We start from the raw sequence: 21,404 nt of genomic DNA on the forward strand, positions 1-21,404 counted from the left end.
GGATGGATGACTGCAGAACGGGCCACTGCTCGGCTGTGTTTCATGTAACAGCACAGACACCACCACGTTCAAAGAGAAATGGTTACTCTTTGAGCACTGATAATGGGTACTGACGAGCAGCGGGAACTTGGAGCACCTTCAATAGCTGAAAAAGCAAAGCTTAAGGCAAAAACATTTCATTTTTATCCACCAAACCTTTTTAAGTCACAGTCCGTAATTTATAGAAGTCTTCAGATTCATTATATTTCATACCTTGTCTTGTCTGCCATCACATACACAGTTTAGGGACTCAAGAAAACAGGAACATTAAAGAAATCTCCCTTACAGGCACAGTTAAAAGATTTCTCTCTTCCTACTCACACTCCACATGCAGGAGGCCCAGGCTCCCTCTCAGAAAACCTTTCAAAGCAGACATTCTTCTTCCAGACAACAAAGGTGTTGGGATGTTATCAGCCTTAAAGACTTTTGGACATTGGATTCCCTCAAAGCCAAGGCCTCCCGTAAGCAACTGATAGGTTATCAGCCTGCCAAAGAGTGGGAACAGCACGCAGGTAGGGCACGGCAGGAGCTTTGCAGTGCTAGCCCTGAGAAGGTAAGCCTGGACAAAAGAGAGGGACCCAGGAGGTGTCCTCTCCTAAGGGGCAGACAACAAATCTAAGCAGAGGAGAGCTAGCAATTACTTCATCTTATCAACAGCTACTCGAGCCAGAAGGTAAAAATTGGGACACGGGAATTGAAGGGGAGATGCCATTCCCTTACGGAGGACTGGGGGAGAAAAACTTGATAACTGCACCCATATTGAGGTCAAAAGGAACCGTATCCATGTTGAAATCAAAATGAAGAAGTTCCTCTTTACTATTTCCATCTGATAAAGTTGCCTCCAACAGACCCAGCACCCCCCACACCCCACCAATTCAACGTGCAAAGCTGCCTACGCATCAAGCAGAAAGGGCAATCGAGTACGATAGCACCATGTACCAAAGAAACCAAGCTGCGCACTTCTCGATCATTAAGTTGTTAGCGTGCTAAGACTTGCTGACAGTTGTAGTTTCAAGTTTTTAAGTAAAAAACATCTCCTAGACACTAAAGCCTGTCTCATTTTAATGATTACACAAGCTTCTGATATCGCCGTGCTATAATGCTAACTCTGCTAACAGATAGGGGCTCTGAACTACTCGTGGCCAGTCATTGATTAAAACAATTATCCTTCCACGTTGCACAATAGACACCTGGCTATCTCACGCTTGCTCAAGACATTGTTTCAGAAGAACAACTCAAGTTCAACCATGTCTTCTTCTTCCACGAATCAAGTTATTTTCCTGAAATCTAACAAGGAAGAAACACCACTGGAAAATTCCACAGCTGGATTCACTGATACTTGGTATAAATAAAAGGTGGTGTACTTTATGAGAGCAAAACTATTACAAAAAAGACTAGATAGAAATTATCTTTCATTAACCAGGCAGCAGCAGATCCAAATCTATGCCCTTAGATCATTATGATTAGTGACATGACAGCGAAGAGGTGAAGAAGTGTAGTTTCTCCGAGACACAGCTATGCAGGCAAAAACAAGGGCCTGGAATAATAGCACAAAAAGCTGTTCAAATACTTACTATAGCCCCGACAAACGGCATTCTTCTCAGTAGTTTAAAGAACTGTTTCTTAATTCGGGATGTTAAGCCTGAAAGAGAAAAGCCAGAAGTTAACCTAATATGACTCAAGAAACTAAAAACTGACTCGGAGCACAATACTTGCACCCCAACCCATGACAGGCTTGGTATTTCTGACCCAGGATAAAGTAACAGTCACAAAAGGGATGTGGAGAGACAGAGCAGTGTATTAGAAAGCAGACAGGCCAGGCTGCAGGAACTGAAGGAACTGCTTTGCACATCAGCATCTATCAGAATCAGTGATTTGATTCATCTTCCTACTTGGTTCCTCAGGCTGCCGAATAAAGTCAGACAAACTCAAAAGGCTAAAATCTTTCCAAACAAGGCATAAGGAAGGCCAGCACCTCTCTGAATGGGAACGTGCACCCAGACGTGGAATTTTACAAGGAGAGGGAGTTTGGACTTGCTAAACACAAGGTCTCCAGCAAGAAGGTAAGAGCTTGCTGAAATTTTTTTCTGCATCTTGAAACCAAGATAGATCCCTCTGATGGCAAACACCACAAAACTCCTGGGGGGTAACTTTCAAGGCAGGAATGCAAGCAGCATGACAGCTGCTTTACAACCACCAAGTCCTCCAGGGGTTTCAGCCAAGCACCAGTCACAAGACACTTTCACCAGGAAACGGCTAAACAAGCTTTAAAAACAAAATCAACCATTTTAGGACTTCCCAATTTTGTCTACAGTATCAGCCTGGCCCTTTATCCCCCCCCCATTTTATATATACTTCAGATACATTTTGAAAAGCTGCAGGAAGTGCAGTCTGGCACATTCTGTACCAAATATTTGTTAGCACTCTGAAAATAACTTTCCTGTTGCACATTTCTGTGTGCAAACTGTTTAATTGCAAGCATCCACATTGAGGGGGAGAAAAAATAAATTGTTGAAATATCCGAACAGCCTAATTGGACTTCATAATTAGTCAGTATTTTAAAAATACTGTGCAACAGTACAAACATTAGCCAAGAAGCTGTATTGGGCACAAGTTCCCACTGTTCACTTACACTTGCCTTTCAAAAAAAAAAAGCAGAGGCACAGGCACTAATTAAAAACTCTGCTGTTTTTAACGAAAAAAAAGCATAACCCTGAGGCCTGGGGGACCTGCAAAGCACCTCTGTTCTCCTCCAAGGGCAAGGCGGTTATCCCTGACCACCACGGAGAGCCAGAATATATTGCAGGTTCATCAAAAGAGGTCCCGCTGAAGAGCTGCTGCTATCAGAAATCACTCAAAGCAGAAACAGGCTCAAAAAAAAAAAAAAAAAAAAAAAAAGGCAGCACAAGCCCACAATTATCTTGGACCTCCTGAGGATGAAACATGATCGATTTCCCCAGGTTTTGAGCAAGAGAGGGTTGTGATGAGTAAACGGCCTTGCCAGAAGCAGAAAGGGAGACGGATGGAAAGGAGGGAGGGAGATGCAGGCACGTTCCGGGCTGGCCTGCCACACCCTCTGCAGGAATGGGGATGTTTCACTGCTTACCCAGGCCCTGACCCTAATTCGGAATAGGGTTTTGTCAATCCTGGTTTACAGAAGAAGGCATTTTAACAAAAGTTTGCCCTCATTCTGCCCCCTTCCCCCTACAACACGAGAACAACTGTCCCCTCTCCCTTCCCACAAACACAGGACCCGTTTTAAGTACTTACTCTCGGGCTGGAAGAGGAAGCTGTGCAGCCATACAGCTAGAAGTGTTGAAGAGCACGTCAGCCCAACTAACTGCCAGGGCTCCAGTCCATCGCAGCAGGCGTTCACCAAGCCCGTTGCTGTCTCCCAGTACACCTGCAGGATTTCCTTGTAGCTAGAAATGGCATCCTACACCAAGGGAAACGAGACGGGCATTAAGACAAGCTCAAACACACACAAGCAGGGCATCAAAAGTGCTCGAATGACAGAACTCCCTGCCACTGGGAGTCTCTTACGGTGTTTTTCAGTACACAGACCCCTCTTGCTTTCCCTAATCCCTGTGAAAGGCACAGGTAGGGCACAATTGTCACTCATTTCCAGTTAAAAACCACTGACAGAAACACATCCTGAGAGGCTTCAGAGAGAAGAGCAGGATGCTCAAGCTTCACGGTCCCAAGACGCACCAGCAGATCTTACCATGGCCCAAGAAAACCACGTTGCATTAACCACAATCTTCCTATTCCCAAGGAATCATCTGCTCAGGTGGCACAGGAAGACTGAGCTACCACCACTGCTCACCAGGTACCACCAAACAGGGCTGTTTAAGTACCTAGAGCAGGATTTTTTTAAGCTGTGAGCGCTCAGCAACTCCTCAGGGCTGAGATCTAATTACTGCATTCCTTCCAGAGCCAAGCACTGCTGGAAGAAAAGAACACCAGCAAACTGTGATGCAACCCTAATTACAATATTAAACCAGCAATTACTGCTAGGACAGAGCCCAAGCACCTAATCAATAGCTTCCAAGCACGCCACCTTCCAGCCTAGGAGAACAGGGTGGGGACGACAGGATGCACACAAGGGGGAAAGGTCATTTCCCCAAAACAGGGGGTCTCCGAAACAGTTTTCTGGGGTAGAAAAGTGTTCTAGGGATGAGAATGATCCAGGGAGCCGCACCTCGTTGGGTGCTACAACCAGATTAAAGTATTTTGGAATCTTTTTCAGCCCCCAAAGCACTCTGCCCAAGCCTCCTCCCAAATCGAGTGTTCCCCAGTTTTGCTGGAGGGCCGTCCAGGGGAATGTCCAGCACGACAAAAAAAGAAATACATCCTTGATACTTGCACTGTCATAACCTTGATGGGTTTGGAGTGGCTTGCAATGATGGATAAACCACTAAGGTAAAAGCTGTCACATCTTCCTTCTCAGCACCCCGCACAGATCCCTCTTCTGGGGGCAAGTTAGCACCAGAAGCAGCATTTACTTGTTTTTTTGGGTCACCCTCAGGGGTGGCACATCACTTCCAACACCATGGGAGAGGCTATGAGCAGCTTAAAAAAGCCAAGTGCTTCCAAACAGCCACAGGAAAAAGGCAGGATGCCTCACAAAGAAGCACTAACGAGCAATCACTGCTTTGGAAAAGCAGTAAAATACATGTGAGAGGACTGAAAAAAAAAACACTAAAGCATCCCAAATGTAAGGCTAAAACAAAAAATCTGTAGAACAAGAGTGCCAGCCTGTCACAGGGGAATATCATCATCCACAGCCCAGCACAGGGTGGAGGAGAGGGGCTGAACAGGGCAAAGCCACAGGGAGGAGCAGCCCGGAGAAGCCCAATTAGCACCCATTTGCTGAGCAAAGGGCAGTGTAAGCACCCACCAGCCACTTCTGCCTGAAAAAAAGGCAGCCACACAACCCGCTGCAATTAGGCCTCGGCTGGTTCACACCCAGCCCTCCAATTGTGGCACCACCAGAGCTGATTTAACGGGTGCATTTAGGGGAAGGTCTGCCTGTTCTGCTAACACCAGAGGGACTCCTCAAGTTCCAGCGAGGCTGCGAGGCTTTCTGGGGGCAATCCCTGCAGAGGAGTGCTCAGCCAGCGCTGACAAACGCAGGCGGCTCGGCTCCAAACTCGCTGCAGACATCCCCAGGCTTCGCTCGGGATCACCTGAAAGCTGTGACGCTCCAGGATGCAGCTGCACAACCCTGTTTCCTCATCACTGCCATCAGGAAAAAAAAAAAAAAAAAGCACGCACACCAGCACTGCTACGTGGCAACCCAGTGATGCTACCGAGTTTTTGAACAAACAAGAGAAGATCTGTGATGTTAATGCTCACCCCAAGAATTTCTCCCTCTTGGGATCCCTGCACAAAGAACAGTTGGAGAGGGCAAAGTTTTCCCTATGCCTCTCACTTTCTCCTTCGGTCATTTCATACCTACAAGAGTTTAAAGGGCGAGATCGATCGAGTCAGGAGGATACTGAAAAGAGATTAAGACAGCAGTGCAAAGTGGCACGGGACACTGGTTAGATATACCACGGGATTTCTCAGCACTCAGCGTTTTTACAGTGCTCGTTTGCCCCCACATATCCACTGAGATACGCGGCCTCTCTTCTCCAGATTGCTAACTTAATTCCAAAGCTATCACTCAAACGTGCCCTGGTTTTATTACCCCCAACACCGTGTGATGGCAGCCTCGCTGCTGCAGCTCCACGCCGCTTCCTTATTCCCCAGGGAGGAGGCAGGGGTAATAAATGCCTCCGTTTAGCCCAGCTGTTTTAATTCTTCCCCCTCCGACTCTGGAAGGGCCGCTCACACCTGAGTTAAAAGCCAGCTTTGGCACCGAGTCTGCAGTCTGGACTCCTGGTGAGACATCACAGCTCCAACACCAACCTGACCGTCACCTGCTGGGGGTACGGCACCGATTGGAGAGCCAGCAGCTGTGCCAAGCAAGCCCAGGTTCAGCACAGCAGCTGACCGCAGGATCTTTTGGGTTGGAAAAGACCAAAATCATCAAGTCAGCCCTCACGCTGAGTCCCGTCACTCAGCCACCTCCCTTACTGCCATGGTGATGACTCCCCGGCCTCACACCCGTCCACTCCCCAAGGACACAGGCATTTCGCAGTTATTTCCCAGCTGAGCTCAGCCAGAAGAAATGCTGGCCACGCGCAATGAGCAGAGATGCAGTTTCAGCTCTGTGGGATTAGAAAAACCCTTCGCCCCTGCCATTACCACCTCCCCAGCTGGGCTACAGACACTGAGCTGGCCTGATTTTAAGTCAATACACAGCGCAGGATTTCTTGTAAGATAATAATCTACTTATTCGTTAAGATATCAAAACAAAAAAAAGGTTTCCCTTCCCATTCCTGGGGTTGGTTTTATTTCCTTAAAAGACCCTTCCCCCCACAAAAGCTTCACCAGACAGGCTTATTCTAGAAGTTTAAAAGCCCTACTTATGAGCACACTGAAAAATAAAGGGGAAAAACTTCCACTGCAGGATTTATTTCTAATTCTCAGAGCATTAAGACAGACCCAGGTATTAGATAAAATACTAATTGCTGTCATTAGGACTTGCAGCATTCATTTGTCCTGGTATTAATGCACTCAACAACCCAAGCAGTTTACATGTTGAATTTTTAGCTCTACAGATTAGGAATATATCCTTAGGACTTTACTTCTAAAAGCCATTAGCCAGCTGAGCTGTTCCAGGGATACAGCACTTACACGACTACAAAAGAGGACAAATTAACTGCAGTAATGCTCTTCTGTCCCAGATGATAGAAGAGAAAGAGGGGGAGAAATTGCCAGAGCTAATACGAGCCGATTTTGTAGTTTTGCCAGAACAGCATTTCCTCGGCTGAAAGTTAAAGGACTCACATAAGCCTTAAAAAGACAGAAAGGCAATATACTGGAGAGCCTCACGCTTCTGTTACAAGTGCCTCCCCTTTCTGACACTGTAAAGTGGAAGTACCGTGAAGTTTACCTGTGGGAAGAGTGGGAAAAAGGTCTTAGCAGCAGCATCTTCCTTCCCCCAGGACAGTGCTTAAAGTGGGAGAGAGCAGAAAGGCGCTTTCAGAGGCCGGTTTATTTTAAGTAATCGCATGAATCTTGGGCTGAAAACTGCGCGAGGAGGAACTGCTCTGACTAAACCACATCCTCTGCTTTTGGAGTCCGCACCCTCCGCAGCTAGCTGTAAATCAGCCAGCAACAGTATGAACAGCACAGAGCTTGTTACCCTGCCTAAATAACCCACCTGAGCAGGCGCCTGGCACCTCCAGCCACCTTCTGGCCTCGCTGCCAAACGCTGAGCAAGGAGAGCGGTGGCTGGAGGTCAGCGGTGCCTCCTGCAGCCAAGGAAGACCAGCACGGCCTCCCCGCATGCTCCGGCCACGTTCCCAGCCCAGGAAAGCTGCCACCAGCTCCCTGTGCCCGAAGCCTAACATTTGGCTTTGCCATTTGTCTTCCCTCGCTGGGACGAAGGTGACGAGCGAGGCGGCGTGCCGTGCACCTCAGCACCTTGTAAATTAAGAGGCACGAAGACCACTCACAGCAACGCGGGCAGAACACACGGCTTGCTGCCACAAGGAGGGCTCGCTGAGGTCCCAACCCAAAATATGCTGCAGGAGGACAGCCAACTTGCTTATTTACCACGCACCTAAGGAGGAGGAAGACTTCAATTAGCTGTGCCTCAGCTAGCACCTTGCTGCTGGTGCAAACCCGGCCGCAAAAGGGCACGTCGGACCGGCACGACCGCAGAACCGGCCGGGCCATGGCCATCATCAGCCTCGCAGCCAGCTTCTGACAAGGAAAGGGGTGGTTGAGCAACGCCACCCCGTCCGAGGCTGCGAGTCCCTGCACGCGCAGCGGTTTGCTTCAGGCTTGAGCAATAACCATGCTCCTGTGTCCCTCCCTGCCACCCCCAGCCCCGGCGAGGGTGACAAACAGCTTTACGTAAGCAGCAGGCACGCGGCGTTTGCTAGCCAGCTCCTGGGCACAGCCCGAGCTTCTCGGCGTGCTGCCCCCCGCAGAGGACGTGGGGACACGTGGGGACAGCAGAGAGGGCCTCTCAGAAATCAAGAGCCGTGAACCTGGAGCCACACGGGCTGAACTCTGAAAGAGAAAGACATTCAGGTCACACGTATCTTACTGCAGCTCTCTGGTACCACCGGCTTCTCCTGGGTCACGTTTTCCACTGCTGCCCTGCTGAAAAGCCTTTTTTTCCCCCTCTAGTTGGTCGTCTCCCCCCCCCATACACTGTGTATGGGAGAGGAATGTCCACATACTACCCCACCAGCCCTGAGTTCACGGGGAGTGGCTAGAGACTGGCTAATTATAGCTTCATCAGAAAAACAAACAAGGCAGAAGTAAGACCGGCAGCACCCCTCGGCTCCTCTGCAGAGGGGAAACGTAAAACTCTCACAAGATGGAAAAATGCTGATTCGAGGCTCAAAAAAAAAAAAAAAAAAAAAAAGAAAAAAAAGCATAGTTTTACAAGAGCTCAAGGGACTTTCCAAATGAGGTGCGATTCAGATTTCACATGGGGGCGAGGGAAACAAGGGAAGAAAAAAAAAACAACACAAAGAGCAGTTGTTGTGAAAAGCCTACCAGATGCTCCCCTACAAGGCCAAGAAGAAACTAAAGAGTGCTTGAGAAACAGCCTTCCGCTATGGAGCAACAGCAGTTAACCCCAACCACTCACAAGATGTCACCTCTTGTCCACTCCGCTCCCTGCAACAAATGGATGTGCAAAAGCAAAGCCCGCACGTCTCGAGGCATGCCCCAGATAGCACAGATCTCAGGTGGGACTGGGTTCACTCGATATAAACCCATCACAGCTCTCCCTGGGGCTCACTGGAGGTGTGTTTTCTGCGAGGAAGCATCCTCCCAGCCTCCACAACAATGAGGATGAAGGAAGGATTCGGTCCTCCCTGGGCTGGGGCTCATCTGGACACATTTGTTCATTCCTCCGCCTGGCACCCTCTCAGCTGCTGATCACGCAGTCCCTTCTGCCTGCTTTCTGGGGAACAAAACGGGTATTTATGTGAAACGTCGGGCGAGTAGCTCAGTGCCACGCAGAGGTACGCGAAGCGCTGGAAGACACAGTCCCGGCGGGGCTGTCTGAAAGCAGCCGAGGGCACAGCAATTGTTCTGGGAGCGGGCAGAGGAGAACAAAGGCAGCACCGAGCCTGGCACAGCTCCCTGGCGGGGTTATGCAAGCAAAACCACCGCTATCAGCGCAAACTGAACGCCGCTGTCACGCTCGGAGGGTCCTTTCCTTCACCACGGCGCTCGATCCTCACTGATCAAACCCCATGCTCCTCACCTGCCCTTCCTGGTTCACGGCACTACGAGTATCACAGCCAGCCCTGCTGCTACACCGCCGAGGAGCCGGACCTCGGGTTCATCTCATGGTCTATAGAAAGCACTAAAACATGCCTCAAAGCCCCTATCACACCTAGGCCATCGCCGTTTAGCCACTACGTGGAGATTTCCGACACTGAGGCCGACTCGCAGGTGGAAGGGAATCTTGTCAGCCTCCTGGAAGCGGTGAATGAGAACAGTTCAGGTCAAAAGCACACGGCTGCAACAAACGGGGCACAAGCAGGTCAGGCCTCCCGAAACAACCCTCACCACGGGGCAGGCTCTGCAGAGGGCGAGCACTTTGGAACCGCTTTTTGGGGTTTTTATGGCCAGAACGGTGCGGTTGGCAGCAGGGGCAAGCGATAGTCACAAACCTGTATCCACAGAGATTTTTGGCCCTACCGAAAAGCAAGGTTTTTAAGGCGACCAGAGCCAAAGTGCTGGTAGATCATGGGATGGCGAGGCTCGGTGTAACACCGCCGGGGCACAGAGACAGGCCGGAGGGTGGGTGGCCAGGGGTCACCTCCGCCAGCGGGGCCAGCAGATACCCAGGCAGCAAGGGGCCGGGAACCCTGCGCTTCGGAGGCTGGAAGCACGCAATGAATAAGGAAAAAAAAACCGCGATTTCCCCTCACTTTTCAGAACAAAGTTCCCAGTGCCGAGCAGCCCCTTGTGCTGGCGGCACGGGCAGGCTCCTGGCCTCGGGAAAAAAAAAAACGTGTTTGAGGGCGAGCTCCGAGCCCCAGAGCCCAGCACGCCCCGCACCAGCCTCCCCCAAACCCCTGCCTGCTCCGAGGACCCCCGGCTGCTCTCCTCAGGGAGCCGAGGCTCCGAGGGCAGCGAGCCCCCGGCCTCCCCTCGGCCCCCGGGGCAGCGCCGCCCGGCCCCGGCCCCGGCCCCCCGGCTCTCACCATCGCCGCCGCCGCCGCCTCCTCCTCGGCCGCCGCCGCCGCTCCGGGGCCCGGTGCCCGGCCCCGCTCGGCTCCGCCCCGGCCTCCCGCACCACAGCGCCCGCTGCGGGCCGCGCCGGGTGTAGGGCGGCCGGGAGGAGCCCCAGAAGTGCGGGGCCACACCGAAAAAGGGCCCTATAACCTTGTAATGCCCCGCGGAGCGGCCCCAGCCCCTCACGCCTCAGAGCTGGGCCAGAGCCTGCAGCTCCTCGATGCCCCCCACGCGTTGTACATCGCCCTCTCCGTTCACCTTTCCTAACTCAAAGCACTCAGCTTTCCAAAAATCTCGTTAAAACCTCATTAGTCAACGCCACAACGCAGCCCCGCTGCAAAATGTGCCCATCCAGCGGCTCACGCGGGTTCCTGCGTGGCGTTCGTAACATTGGCATTTGACCTCCCGGGCCTTTGTTTCTGCAGGGTTTTGAGAACAGCGCTCAGGGCATTCCCGGCTAGTGCAAATATTTAACTCCGCTGTGCTAAAGCCATTTCATCAGCTGTCACCGTGCCATCCAAGCTGTCTCTTCACAGACGATGGCATCTCGCATCAGACAGACAGCACTTTTATCTCAAGAAAACTGCCCTCGTGGGATTGTTTTTAAGGAGTATTTGTAGCTATCAGATGTTCTTTTTAGCAGGAGGGAACAAACAGATCTGTTATTAAACCGCTATCAGATTCAGAAAGTAGGGTTTCATCGTGTGCACTTGGCAAGAAAGTCTGAGGCAACTCCAGACATGCTGTGCTTGCTGAATCAAAGAGCACTGAGGCCCTCAAACTTTCACAAAAGTGTTGGTATTTGGAAAAAAAAAAAAAAAAATGTTTAAAAAAGGCCTGAATAGCATTTAGGGTGCAGGAAGAGAACTTGTTTCTTAAAACCTCAGAAGCCTCTGGAGGATGCATCGGCACAAATCTTGTTCAGCTTCACACGTTTTCACACAATGCCAGGAAGCAGAGGGCTTGGGTTGTTCAGGTTAGCTAAACACAGGTAGAAAGGAATAGGATGGCTTGCCATAAACCCAGGGGTGGGCAGGAAGGGACAGCAGGGGGGGGAAGAGCCCTTTCAGCAAGGGGACAACAGTGGCACGGGAACAAATGCACGGAGGTTGGCTGAGACCTGGGAGAGGGCTTGCTGCCGCTGGAGAGCTGAGGCTCCGCAGCGGCCTTTCTGCAAGAAAAGCAGGGACAAAAAGGCCCGATTTGTAGGTGAGGTTTTAGATGTTATGAAAGGGAGAAGATGGAGTTGCTGGCACAGAGAGGAGCCTGGATGCAGTTAGCCGACGAGCTTGTTTCCCCCTCCATGTCCCTGATGTGACAACATGATGTATGCTCCTATACATTACGGTCACTCGGTGCCAGGTCTTGCTATTGCTGTAAGAAGCCACTGAAGTGCAAACCCTATGGGCGCCATTTGGGGAATCAGAAGCACAAGCACTGCCAGATAACTCAAGCCTCAAAAGCCAGAGCCGCTTTCTCCAAAGCACATTACAAAGGACAACAGCTTCCTCACAGCCCTCAGTCCGAGCTTAAGGACCTCACCTTGACACTGGAAAACTCACTCCGTGGAGGTTCTCCATGCACAGAGATGGGAGCTGCCTCCCCAGGAGCACCCAGCACTCCTACCAGCATCGCCCATGCTCAAGCAGAGGTCTCACATGCTCCTTTAAAGGCTGGCTTGGAAAAAAAGGGCTGAAAATTTAAAAAGGGGGCAAACACTTCCCAAATCAACCCAGCAGGACATTCACCATTTACAAGCAGGTTCATGCTGCCTGCCTAAGCACATTGCCACCGCATTAAGAAATACAAATCAATAGCTAAATCAGCAAAGCTCCAAGCACTGATCTCAGGCACAAGGCACAGTAAGCCTGTGCTCTTAGCAAGCAGCACTGCTTGCCAGCAGGCAGGAATTAGAGCCTGTGCTCCAGCCAGCCATGGCCTGCAGAAGATGGAAATGAGAAACACATTGGCTTGCTAGAACAGACCACGACATACACGCTGCGTCTCGCCCCAGCCTCATTTCCTCCCCATGCATTCCCTGCTGATGGTCTGAAGACCGCAGTATGCGATGCTAGGAAGTCACTCGCAGCACCAAGCTGCTGTCAAGTCAGCAGATCTGGACCTCCAAGGGCTCCTCCGCCGGCCAAACCCTTTGTGCCTCCAGGGCAGGAATCCCGAGCACGCGACCGCATCCTCAGCCCCAGCACAGCCCGGAGACCCAGCCCTGCCAGAAAGGGTCCTCAGCACGTTCACACAAGGGTTTCAACTCCACAGCAGGGCTGGGGACTGTCTTGTTTGGTTATTGAGCAGAAACATGCTTCTGAAGTAGGAGGGGATGCCACCCTACTGGCTTCCCCTGCCTCATCACAGCACAGAGGAAATGCCACGCTGGTCGCTCACAGAGCCCTCAGTAACTAGCACAGGGCAGATACTGACTGCGAGCAATTCATCAGCTAAGCAGGGCATCTCATAAAAACATGGTGACATAGTTAATTAGATCATTTTAAGGAAATAACCTAACTATTTAGAAATGGAAAGTAGGAGCAGCAAAACTGCATTCCCTCTTTTAGTCTGTACAAGGCCCACATTTCCATCAAAGCAACCATGGCGTTAATGCAGCCCAAATCTCACTTCTGCCATCATTTGGCAAGTTTTGTTAGCATGGCTGTGCGCAAGCAGAGGGTAGGAAATCATCAGGAAGGGCCCTTGCAATGAAAGCATAAGCAAGGGTTTACATAGAAACCATTATATCTGGTTTAACCTGGAATTTTTCAGTTGATTTGTTTCATTTATAAGTAAATGGATCAAGAATGGGAGCTATATTCTACACCAGCAAAACTCCTTTCCTGTAATCTTAATTTATGCAACTTTATATTGTGCACATATGGGCTCAGTTCCTCAAAATGCCAGAAAATATTCCTATTTGGCAGGCAGCACAGGTTCTCATCTTATAGAAAATTGCCCCAAAATTGGTGGAATTAAGAGGAATCGCATTTCTTTTCTTGTTTCCAAGTTGCTCGGGACACAGAAGCAACTCAAAGTGCTGAAACGCGAGCCCTTGGAAATAAACATTTACATTAGGCCTTTTGTGTATGCACTGAGAAACACAAAACCCTGGCTTTATATAAACTCCACAGGAGTTCAAGAAAGCAGTGGGATATATTTTCAACATTTTTCCCCTAGAAAATTTCGGAAATGACTGCACTTTGAGATTACAGCTCAGGATTAGGAAATGGCAAGCCACCCAAAGAGCAGCAGCTCTGTAGGAAAAAAAAAATAAAATAAAATAAAATAAAATAAGAAAGCTGACAGTTTCACACACACTCTCTCTCCCTTTTCCTGTCCAGTTTTATAGCTCTACATGTAGGTCCCCAGATTATTTTTTTTTTCCTGCTGCTGAGTTGCAGATTGCAGCGACCAACATTTCCCAGCCAGCCTGGGTATTCCTTCCAAGTATTTACCCCAGTGCTCCCCCATGGGGTTTTTGGTGCTGCCTACAGCCATAGTGCCTTAGGTTTCCATTTCCAGGGGGTGGTCCTGCTGGAATGGAAGGATCCTGCCCCCGTTCACATCCACAGAGGTGTTTGAGAGTCTCTCGGGAGGTGACACCTCGCTTCAGGGCTCCAGGCTTGTCCTAGTGCCACCACCGTGCTGTCCTCTGCTGAGGATGCTCTGGGTGCAGGAAGCTGAACAGGTCCCCACCCAGAGCAGGGGATTTTTTGGTTGCTTACACATCCGCCTTGTTCCTGTCACCCGTTTAAGGCAGCAGTGGGGAACAAAGCACCAACGCCTTTGTTCTGCCATCAGCAGCAGCGCTGCATCCCGGTGGCAAGCTGGCTCACGCTGCCTCGGGGACATCACGCGGGCTGTGATGCAGAAAAGATCTTAATTACATAGCACAAGATAACACGCCAAGGTGCATCAGGAGAGATCCTCATGCTTTCTGCTGGCTTTAGGCGTTAGCACTCACAGAAACTATGACAGTGAGCAAGTGAAACACTGTCACCAGCCTGAGCACCAGGATCCAGCCCTGGTTGGAGCAATGCCATGAATTACCACGTCCTGGCTTCGGCCAGCTGTCCAAGCTGCATATTGTGAAACTAGAAATTAAATACTTTGAGACGATGCTAACAAGCGATGCTTCTTGGAGGCTGCAAAATAAATCTGAAAAATAAACCAGACCTGCCGCCCTTTAGGGGGTTCCTACAGCCTAATAGGCCACAACCCCATCACCAGCACAAATCCTGACCGGCTCCTGGCTGAAAAACCACCCTCAAAAACCACGCACAGCAGTTCCTCTGCCTCCCCCTACCCCCAGCAGCCCCCAGGCAGGAGCACCTAACACCGAGCATTTCATTTTTGCCAGACTTCCAGTGCAGCATAAAAGGATTTCAAGGTCTATCGCCTTAAACCACGGAACAGTGCTCCCATTCAAGTCCCAATTTTATTCATTTGCGAATGCATTTGCACCTCTTATCCCACACTGAGGTGTATTAGCCCAGGGTTAGGATTCAGTTCCCAGCTCACGCACTTGAGATTTATCACCTCGAGTGGGATTTACACCATGGTTTTAGGAAGATGCAAGACTTCATATGCACACAGCAGACCAAAACAAAAAAAAAAAACAGCCCCTCCATGATATGGACTGGAAGACCTGCAGAAGGAAGGTGTCTCTCCCTCTTCCGACCATAGAGGGAGCTGATTCTCCAGCATTAGCCATCCCAAAAAGCAGCACACCAGCTCCCAACCCCAACATACAGCCCAGAAATTATTTTGGCCCCTTTCCCCAGCACAACACCCAGACCTCACATGCGGAGGAAGAAGGCAATTTAGATTAAATAATTAAGGGCTCTGGATACTGTTTCCCCCTAAACTACAGGTGATCACAGAGGAAAAAAACAAAAAAAGAAAAAAACACTTTCTTAGATATGATTGATTGCTCTTGCTGAAGTTCAACACAGGAAAAGAAATCAGAGAGGAAAACCCTCCACCATTTGGCTGACGAGTCATCGTGCACTATAGCTCCCATATTTAAATTAATGATAAATTGCTTTTAAGAAGTGACTTGAGTCAGTGAGCATGTTATTAATCTTGCACTGGAGAACAGTCTTCCTATCCGCCTGTTCCGTAAATCACCCAAAGTGTTTAGGGGTTTGTCTGACAAGCTCTGAAGCTGTATCTTCCTTGTCAATCTTATCAACCACTTGTTTAATTGTAAAAATGTAAATAAAATGCAGCACAAGCTGGCCCAATGCCTCATGACTCGCACATCGCCTCCAAAGGGAGAGGAACAGGAGGTTCCCCAGCTGCACTCGAGGCTTTTCAAGGATCAGAACAACTCCAATGAATGAGCCATGTCTGACCCCAGAGCACAGTGGCAGCTTGGTGAGAACAAGATGCACGTGCCAGGAAAGCCTCCGTGATTTCCTTGTGCCTCAGCAACATCAGATCAGGTATTAATTGAAGAGCAAGACCCCCTGGGGCAAAAAATAAACTGGAACAAAGTCACACGTGGCTTTGTTCAGCATCCTTGGGATGACCCAGAACTTTGTTCATCATCATCTAGTGCTACACCAGACAGAGATGCTTTCGGTGGCAGCAGGGATTATGAGCACCTGTGGCACTAAGGGATGTAATTCAGTGATGGGACTCGGCAAGTCATGTTGATTGTTGGCCTTGATGTTCTTGAAGGTCCTTTCCAACCTCAAGGATTATATGAAAGACAATCCCAGCACTGGCTTCTCTGGTGTTAATGGAGTGTGCTCAGCCGGCTCAGGTTGCACTGGTAAATAAAACATCTCACTTCAACATCAGGACGCTCAGCCAAGTAAGTGGATACCCAACACAAAGGGTAATCTGCTAATTACATCCCAGCGTGCAAAGACATTGCTGATGATACCGCACACACACTAAAAAATTAATGGCCAGCTAGGACTTGAATGTGCACCAACACGAGGCTTTTCAAGTCCTCTGGCAACTCCTACCTCTGCAAGCCCAACATCAGCATCTCATCATCATGTCTTGGGACCTGAGGCTGTGAAATTGCTCTCAGCATCAGCAGAAAAGCACCCATAGAGGAGTAACTCTTACTGGAGAGCAATCTGCTCCCCCAGCATTAGCTGGGGTAAGAAATAACTTCTAGGTTTGGGAGCTGGAAAGGTGCACAATGGTCTAAAGATCTAAAACATGTAGGGGTTTTTTTTTTTGTATCTTCCAAAAAAAATCTCAAACAGAATAACACGTCAGCTAAGGATATGTTAGCTACCTACAGCCTGCACCCACACACCGCAGTGCAGGCCATTTTCCAAAGCAATTCAAGCACCTCAGCTTCACTGAAGGCAAGTAACACCAAATGGCCCTTTAGGAAAGCTGATTTAACACACAGCATTTATAAACAGCTTTGGGTTACGCTTCTTCCATCCTGGTGCATTCTTTGACCCTCGCAGAAAGGCATTAAAGCAGCGTGGCAGAGATCTTGTTAAACAGCCACTTGCTAAATCAAAAACCCAAATCAATAGCATAGGCATAGCCTGACTTTAGAAACTACTTACAAACTAAATTAAAGAGCAGTCGCGTTGCCAATTGACAAGATTAGAAAGGTTTCCCTAGCAATTGTTGAGCTTACAAACTAATAAACAATGCAGACAGAAGACAGAGCATGGTGGCGGGAGGCATTTGCACTGATGGTTTTTGAACAAATCTGGTCACGTCTCAAGGGCTTGCGGAAAATCTTATCTTTAAAAAAAAAAATAAGAAAGGAAAAGTTTCCTGGATATTTCTCTTCACCAAGTGCTTCACACTAGCCCAGGGAAGCTCGCAGCAGTGCCAAAGTCCAACAGCAGAGCAGTGGAAGGGGATTAAAATAACAACAAGGTTGTTTGCTTGGGCAAAGGGAGCAGGGTGGGCTCCTCCAAACCAGACCTTCACCCACAGCTCCCAGGGGGTGAAGGAAGAGCAAATACCTCAACAGGGAACCAGGCCCCATGGCTCACCTGCTTCCCAAAGTTTTATAGGGGAATGAAAGAAACATCTGGAAGGTCTGGAAGGTGAGAGAGAAGGAAACAGGGTTGCAGCCAAGCTATCTTCAAATTCCTCTCCTAAGGAAGGACAAACAACTTTCCACATCAACTGTGGCCAGGGTTAGAAGTAATAAGGTAAAACTGCAGCAAGACGAGGCATGCAGAAAGCGTTTATAGCAGTCAGAGCAGTAAAGCACAAGGATAAATTCACCATAGGAACCAGAAATCCCCCCAGCAGAGGGTCTTTGCAAAGTGGCTCATCCCAAGCAGCACTGCTAAAGTAGGAGAGATGAGCTGGGTGACCCCAGCCTTATTCCCTGCCTTTCCACAAAACACCATTGTGCTTTAGGCAGCAAAGCCTTGATTTCTGCTTATCAGACCCAAAATAGAGAGGCACAGCCTGGGCTCAGGGGGCCTCAGCTCCTACCAGCTCTGTGTGCCCAGGCTGTCCCCCCGACCCCATCCATTGAGCCCCCTGACACAGAGCTGCGGTGGGCAATGCAGAATGAGCCCTGGCATTATTCCCCAGCCCCTTTTGGGTGGGGGGTGAAGGAACAAGGGGAAAGAAAGGGAGGGAGGCAGGCGTTGCTGCTGCCCTGAGCAATGCAGCCTAGCAACCCTAACACAATAAGGCATGGATTTGCAAATTTGGGGATTTGGGGAGCCTCTCAGCAAGGGGAAACTTGCTCTTCTGTGCCTCTTAGGAGAGGTATCACTGCCACTGATTGCTTTCCTCACCCAGATAGCTCATTCAGGGCTTTCCCTGCAAAACAATTGCCTAAAAATAGGCTGGAAAGGGAGAGCCCCATTTATCAGGCTCAGCTTAGGTGAACCATCTCAAAAAGGGCTGCTTCAAGGCCAGAGCCGTACAAAAATAGCTCCAAACCTCTCAGAGCCCAGCTTTTACTGTCGCTGCCCAAGCATTTTCACCTGTCTGATTACTGTTTGCTTTTTAAGCAGGCCACACTGGCACCACTCAGAGATTCGTTCGCAGAACAAGCTGCATTTGCAGGAGTTGCACCTTCTCCCAAGCCACGCATCCCACAGAAATACCACACCTGCAGAGTTTCACTCCTTGTATTTGATTATATTTGTATGGAGAAGCCCAGGGGCAGGGACAAACCCCGTGCTGCCCAGCACAAAGCCATCTCCCCCAGAAAGCCCCGGGGTACGTCCCACCTACCTCAGAGACCTGCGGCGGAAAGGAGATGGATGCTTTGGCTTCTCAAGGGACCCCTCGCCCTAAAGGCCACAAACCAAGTCTGTTCCCATCCAGGAGCAGCAGAGACGGGGCAGAAAGGGACACAAAGCTACATCATGGACTGAGAAACCCAGCCCAGCTGGAGACTGGGCTTAAATATTCTCCAGGGGGCCATAGGGGTGGTGGAGGCCCCAGGTGAGGCTGCTCGGGGCTGTTAAGGCCCAGCAGTGCCCTCAGGGACACCTGGCCCTGGGAATGACTACAAAGGCTCCCCTTTGTGGTAAATCATGTCTTTTAGCAGGGCAAGAGTCTGCCTGGGTTTACAAACACTGGAAAAGTGCTTGGGAAGCGTTTCCCCCAGCCTTGAAAGCCACAAAGATGAGCACCAAAGAGTGGCACCCTCTGGGTTTTGTCAGCCCCATGGTGAGAGCTGGCAGTGGCCCCGTTCTCCAGGACATCCTGACCAGGTGGAGCTGCAGCACAATCCCTATTTTCATCCCTATTTTGCTCTGCAGGAGTCCAGGAGGGGATGGGGGAACTACAGGCAGCAATGACCTGCTGCAATAACCACCGGGCTCCCCGTTTTCCAGAGACCCACTCAAGTGACAGCAGATACCGAGGGGACACGTTTGGCCACGGCCAGCTGCACAGAAAGCTGCGAGCACGAGTCTTCTTCTCTAGGGTTTTCCCCTGCATTTCCATTTCCCTTTTCTGCCTCTCAGCACCTCCTGCTTGCCTCTTGGCATCCCTCCCGCATCAGGCGCCGCTTGCTCCCAGTGACGCCGCCACGGCCCATAAAGAGGAGGCAGCAGGCATCACCATGCGAGCTCGGTGGTGCACCACGGGGCCACCAGACCCCCTGGAGGAGAAGCTGTCACCCCGGCGGGCTCAGCCATCGCTCCTTCTCCTTTCCACCTTTACCAGGATAATCCACGTCCAAGGTAGGGGCGCGCAGGACGGAGGAGTGGGGAGCTTTGCTGGGGTGGTGAGGGTGTGATTTGGGAAGGGAACGGCATCTGCACTGATTTTTCTGGAGGGAGGTTAGGCACAGTGAACCCTCGGAGCATCAAGGGTGATAATTGCGTGTCCATCCTATTCCTCTGCTTGTTTCCCCCTTCCCAGATCCCACCCGATGCGTTACGATGCTCCCAGCTGAACGCCTCTCCTGGTGAAAGCCATCCTCAATCTCTCTTCTCATTAAAAATAAAAATAAAAAATACAGAGGTGGCAGCTGAACTCCTCCAGGCCACACTCTGTCCAAACTCGATGGAGCTGCAGAAGCAGAGATGTTTCAGGAATAAGGGAAAGCACCGGGATTGATGCCAACCCCTTCCCCTGATGGCTCTTCCCCTCTCCCTGCAGGCTCAGCACCAAGCCCTCTCTCGTCCTGCTCCTGGATGGAGGTCCAGCTCCTAACCACCATCCTGGGGGGGCCAGGACAGTGGACACCCATCGGGGACCCCCCCAACAAGGCGATCCCCTGGCTGGCTGCAGGTCGGTGTGCTCCCAAGGGGCAGCATGCAAAGGTGGGTGGTGAAAAACCTCCCTGCTTGGGGTTTGGGGGGACTTGTAAATGCCACCAATTACCTGGGAACTCCTCACACATCCTTAGTTTTTCCATTTTCTGGGTTTTTTTTCCCAGTCCTGGGCTTTGGGGCAGATGGGACTCCCCTGGGGGAAAAGGGAAACTTACCAGAGCACCTCGCTCGGGGTGAAAGGTGCAGCAGAAGCAATCCTGCTCCCACGCCTCCAGCTTCCCCACCCCAAACCTGCCCACACATCCCCTCGTCCTGCACGAACTCGCTGTCTCTGCCTCCCAGCAAGGAAAACGCAGGGACCTGAGCCAAACCAGGAACTGGTTTGACACAGCCACCTCCCACTCCCCGACCTGCAGCCAGACCTGCCCTCACAAACCTCTGGTCCCTGGCAGAGAGGATGAGTGTCCCGGAATGGGATTCAAAGCCTCTGCAGGCCACTACCTGGGGACTTTTCCTTCACCCTCCTGTACTTCCATGGGAAGGTGCTCCTGGAGAGCCTGGTGTGTCCAGAGCCATGCCAGCACCCTGGGCAGGATGAGGCTTGCGGCTTTGATGCTGCCGTATCCATCACCTGGTTTCATCCTGCCTCTGGGCACGCTGCCCACCCTTGCCAAAGTCCACCCCGATGTCACACCTTGGCAGACGAGGTGCCTGCGTGCCCCTCTGCCCTGCCACTTGTCCCCCGTGCAGCTCAGGGCACGATGACCCGGTTGTCCTGACCACCTGTGCCCCATTCTGCTGCCAACAGGTCATGGAGCTGCTGCGCCAGGACCTGCAGCACCGGGACCTGCAGCACCGGGACCTGCAGGTGGGCTCAACGGTGGTGAGCCCCCTGAGGCTGGCCGTGGGGTGAGGACGACCTGGAACACAAGTGCTGGAGACCAGGGCAGGGGGCTTGGTGCCCTGTTTCTGTCCGTAACACTGCCAGCAGATAATTTCCAAGAGAACTCGGAGTGAGAGCAAAACAACGTTTCATTTAAAATACGCCGGCCAATATTTTCGGGTGCTGAATTTCACCTGGTGTAAAGCAACCTCTTTCTTCAAGTAGACCATAAGTGCTCAGTGCTTCACGAGCTGGTTGTTTTCCTACTTATTTTCGCCCCGCATTTGGCACAGCCCTCTCAGCTCTAAGTTTCAGGCTGACCTCCAGCTGCCGTGGCAAGCAGGCAGGTATCCATGAGCGCAGTGATTTAACTGTTTAAGAGGGGATTTGCACTGGGAGGTTGCACCCAGACAGAAACAGGAGGTTATGTTTCTCTTGGGGGGTACATGAGGGGCTGGAGG

At 50.7% G+C, this 21,404-nt stretch overlaps 1 protein-coding gene across 2 annotated transcripts in view; it reads right to left on the minus strand.

The window, feature by feature from the left end:
• Positions 1-10,385, minus strand: part of SGPL1 (sphingosine-1-phosphate lyase 1) — a 28,643-nt gene extending 18,258 nt beyond the window's left edge. The window contains exons 1-3 of one of the 2 annotated variants that reach the window (XM_084289983.1): positions 10,332-10,385; positions 3,310-3,475; positions 1,614-1,681 (exon numbers count right to left, since the gene is read on the minus strand). In XM_084289983.1, the coding sequence (XP_084146109.1) occupies positions 1,614-1,681; positions 3,310-3,475; positions 10,332-10,334 (237 nt within the window). In that variant the 5' untranslated portion in view covers positions 10,335-10,385. Of the gene's footprint in view, positions 1-1,613; positions 1,682-3,309; positions 3,476-8,206; positions 8,261-10,331 lie in introns of those variants that run through there. The other variant, XM_084289984.1, reaches the window with a different exon arrangement.
• Positions 10,386-21,404: the final 11,019 nt, after the last annotated feature.

Source organism: Netta rufina (genome assembly GCF_964035555.1).
Source record: "Netta rufina genome assembly, chromosome: 7".
In the NCBI taxonomy this organism is placed as follows: domain Eukaryota; kingdom Metazoa; phylum Chordata; class Aves; order Anseriformes; family Anatidae; genus Netta; species Netta rufina.